Source organism: Monopterus albus, unplaced genomic scaffold (assembly GCF_001952655.1).
Source record: "Monopterus albus unplaced genomic scaffold, M_albus_1.0 scaffold10.1, whole genome shotgun sequence".
NCBI lineage: Eukaryota > Metazoa > Chordata > Actinopteri > Synbranchiformes > Synbranchidae > Monopterus > Monopterus albus.
In genome coordinates, this window is record NW_018127890.1 from 2,684,042 (window position 1) to 2,687,653 (window position 3,612).

The 3,612-nt window shown below is 43.2% G+C and overlaps 1 protein-coding gene across 1 annotated transcript in view; it reads right to left on the minus strand.

Annotated features, from left to right (window-relative positions):
- LOC109954494 (alpha-protein kinase 3-like) overlaps nt 1-3,612 on the minus strand; it is a gene marked incomplete at its 3' end in the record, with an annotated part of 10,382 nt that overhangs the window by 1,334 nt on the left and 5,436 nt on the right. The window contains exons 5-6 of the mRNA XM_020589851.1: nt 1,106-2,975; nt 59-206 (exon numbers count right to left, since the gene is read on the minus strand). Coding sequence (XP_020445507.1) covers nt 59-206; nt 1,106-2,975 — 2,018 coding nt within the window. The remainder of the gene's footprint in view (nt 1-58; nt 207-1,105; nt 2,976-3,612) is intronic.

The window sequence follows — 3,612 nt, forward strand, 5'->3', positions numbered from 1 at the left end:
TGCTGAGACTCTTTAATTAAAAACAAAACCCAGTGGTACATAATTAATTAGAACTTACTGTCTGGTCATCTGAGCAATCTCCTCCTCATTTTTGTACCATTTAATTGTGGAGTCACTGAGAACATTGAAGAACTGGCACCACAGTTTCATGTGTCCCGAGACATCTGTGAAGGTTTCCCCCCGGATCTTACGAATTACCTGCGGAGCTGGAGCAGAGACACCCAGCACAGGTGACAATGTAAACACACACTGTTCTAGTTATCAGTCAAACATAATGAACCCAGTCTGATGGGTCTTTGCTATATATAGGCTACACGCACCGACCAGCTCTCCGTCGTCCTTTGCACAAACTGTATGTTAACTTTAACATAACTAGAGTATTACATGAAGGTGCAACTACACCCAGCCACTAAGTCACATTAGTCTCAGTGCTGCAGCAGGTGCAGGCTGGACAGTTGAATTGGCTGGACCTGTATTAAATAATGTCATAGGTATTCCTTCTTTATTAATAGTTCTATGTGAGGAATCTGTTTCACACTGTAGTTTTCTCAGGCTCATTTTCAGTCTACAGTGGGTGTGCCTGCGGTCCATTACAAGTCACATGACACACACATAATGCACTTATCAAACACAATGTGAAATTTACATCAGAGATACAGCAAAACCAATGAGTTACAAAATGCAGCATACAAAATTTTAAATGTTAAAAATGATTGTTCTTCAATGGAAAACACACAACATATCACCAGATACACAAACAAACCTAGGGACAATTTAGTGGGTCCAGACTAAACTCCACCTGCTCTGTGATCCTGACCTCAACCCTCCTGTTATGGTCCTGTTCCAGCTTGGCACAGGATTACTACTGACCCATAAACATGTATAAAATGTTTTGGTTACCTCCACCAGTGCACTCTTGCCTGCAGCTGACCATCTTTAGCCTGTGGACCAGAGCTACACTGACACATCAGCCTGGCTGATAATTCAGATGTGTATACGGTTTATGTCAGCTGCAGCCTAGAAATGCCAAACCAGGTTCGAGGTGATGTAGAAACATTTCCACATTACAAAGAAAGACACTGTTCAGACATGAAGGCCGCTTTACCTTTGAATGGGTCATGCTTGTCCCTCTCAGTAGGTTTCCCCTCATCCTTCTGGGTGTGGCTCTCCTCTGTGGGCTGCTGGCCTGGTGCTGGAGCCTCCAGTGCAGCCTTCCTCCGGCTCATCGGAGAACGTCTTTCTACAGGAGGGGTTTGCTCACCAGCCGGCTGAAGCAGAGGTGACCGTCGAGAGGGGCCTGGAGACATAGGGAGGGTCACAGGACTTGTGGAGAGCTTCTGAGTTTGGCTGTCCACCGCTGATGTGGCCTCTGTGGCCCCTGTGGCCTCCTCGGGATCATCCCTTGGCATTAGAATTTTGCGGCGGGCCCCGGAGGCCAACTCTTGTGGAGTAGCAGAAGGAATGGGAGAAACACAATCTCTTTTCTTTAACAATGGACTAGCCTCCGGAGTTGAATTAGTTAAGGAGTTATTTGTTGCATATTCCTCAGCCACAGAGCTGTCAAGCTGAAGAATACTCTCTTGTGTATCTGTGCTAAACACACTTTTAGTGGGAAATTTTTCTACACTCAAAGAACCGGTGTTTGTGTTGTGTTTTTCCATTTTGCATTGATCTGAAAATAACATTTCAGTAATCGCCCCTTCAGTTTCGCTGTTGAGTTTAATTTCTGGAATTAAGCTTCGTATTAATTCCATGATTTTTTCTGGAAGAGGTCCATCTTTGGCATGCTCTAGAGCAATTCCCAACTCCTGACTACTGGCATTTGTAGGAGTCCCAGATCCCAGAATGTCAGTCAGTGTGTCCTTAGATGTCAAGGGCTGAAATTGGTGTTTGACACTTTCACTCTCAGTCACTGAAACAACAATGTCCGTAAAACCGTCATGATCCTTTTTGGTGCTGCCATGAACACCTGCGGTCTCTACAGTGATGCCAGTGTCGGTGACAGAGATAGGAGGAATCACAGCCTGAACATGTGGTGAAGCTGCAGCATGAGGCTGAAGTACTGACTTTATGTTTGAAGGAGGAGTATGGTCAGTAGCTGTCTCCACATTTGACTGCTTCATTTCCAGTTTATATTTTCTCTCATCACCTCTTAAATCCTGACATGCCTCTCTGGTTGTTTGACTAGGCTCTTGTACAAAGTCAATATGGACAGAGTTTGGTAGCATGGAATCAAGAGCCTTTACCTGTGATCTCAGCTGTTCAGCGCTAGATATGACTTTTGATGCAGTGTTTGGAATTTCTTTAAAGCCTCTGATTTGCTCCAGTGAGTTTGTGTTTTCCAGATTATTTGTTAAATGTGGCATTGCAGTCTGTAATGTGTCTGTCTTCTGGTTCTGCAATTCTGAACTAATTATCAGTTCATTAGTGTCTTTACAAGATGCTTCAGCAGTGATAAAGTCTGCGCCTTGATCCACTGCATCCCTTGCCTTTTCTGTTATATTTTGCCCCCCCATATGTAGAGCAGCATTTTCAGTCTCCAGCTCGAGGATTTTCTCATCTGGTGCCACACTGTCATCTAATAACTTATCTACCTCCTCCCTCTCTGTATTCTCATCAACATTCATCTCTTCAACAGATTCTCCAACTGTATCAACTTGGCTTTGCACGGTGGTGGGTGAAACATTACACCCACGAATGTTCTCACCACCGGGGCTCTCAACAGATGACTTCTGTAGGTCTGTATAAGGGACTGTATGGCTTTCATTTGATCCGCTGGAATGATCCCATGCGTTCTGTGTCATCTTGTCAATGGGGGCTTGAAGATCATTGTGCAAAGATAGGGTCTTGTTGTCATCTGCTGTGGTCTCTCTTTCTGCCGGAGTCTTTCGTGGTGGCTGCATGTCCATTGCACGCTGGTCGGGTGGAAGCCCAAGGTTGACAGCTGCATCATTCCTGTTCTTCTTTGTATGGGCCTGTGTGTAAATGTGGAACATAACACAACCAGAGGGTTCCCATGCTGCACATACTTTGTCTTTTATCCCATGGATAAACACATGTAATTTTAAGAACAGCAAGAACGTTACCAGTAACAAACAGAGAAGGGAATGGGAAGACCACAGGGCAAAAAGAAATGATATAGATAGTGATGTATAAGCGGCATTTACTTCACCCGCTCTATTGGTAATGTTGGACAAATTCACATGGCTGGCAGTGAAAAAGGTTCAAAAGCTTGAATGCCATGTACATATTATTTATTAGTATATTAGTATTTGCATCTTTGTTAGTATAGAGTAAAGAAAAGCATGTAAACATATCTGAGGATGTCAAAATATTTCTTTTATATATCTACAGTGCCTTGCGAAAGTATTTGGCCCCCTTGAACTTTACGACCTTTTGCCACATTTCAGGCTTCAAACATAAAGATATAAAACTGTAATTTTTTGTGAAGAATCAACAACAAGTGGGACACAATCATGAAGTGGAACGAAATTTATTGGATATTTCAAACTTTTTTAACAAATAAAAAACGGAAAAATTGGGCGTGCAAAATTATTCAGCCCCCTTAAGTTAATACTTTGTAGCGCCACCTTTTGCTGCGATTACAGCTGT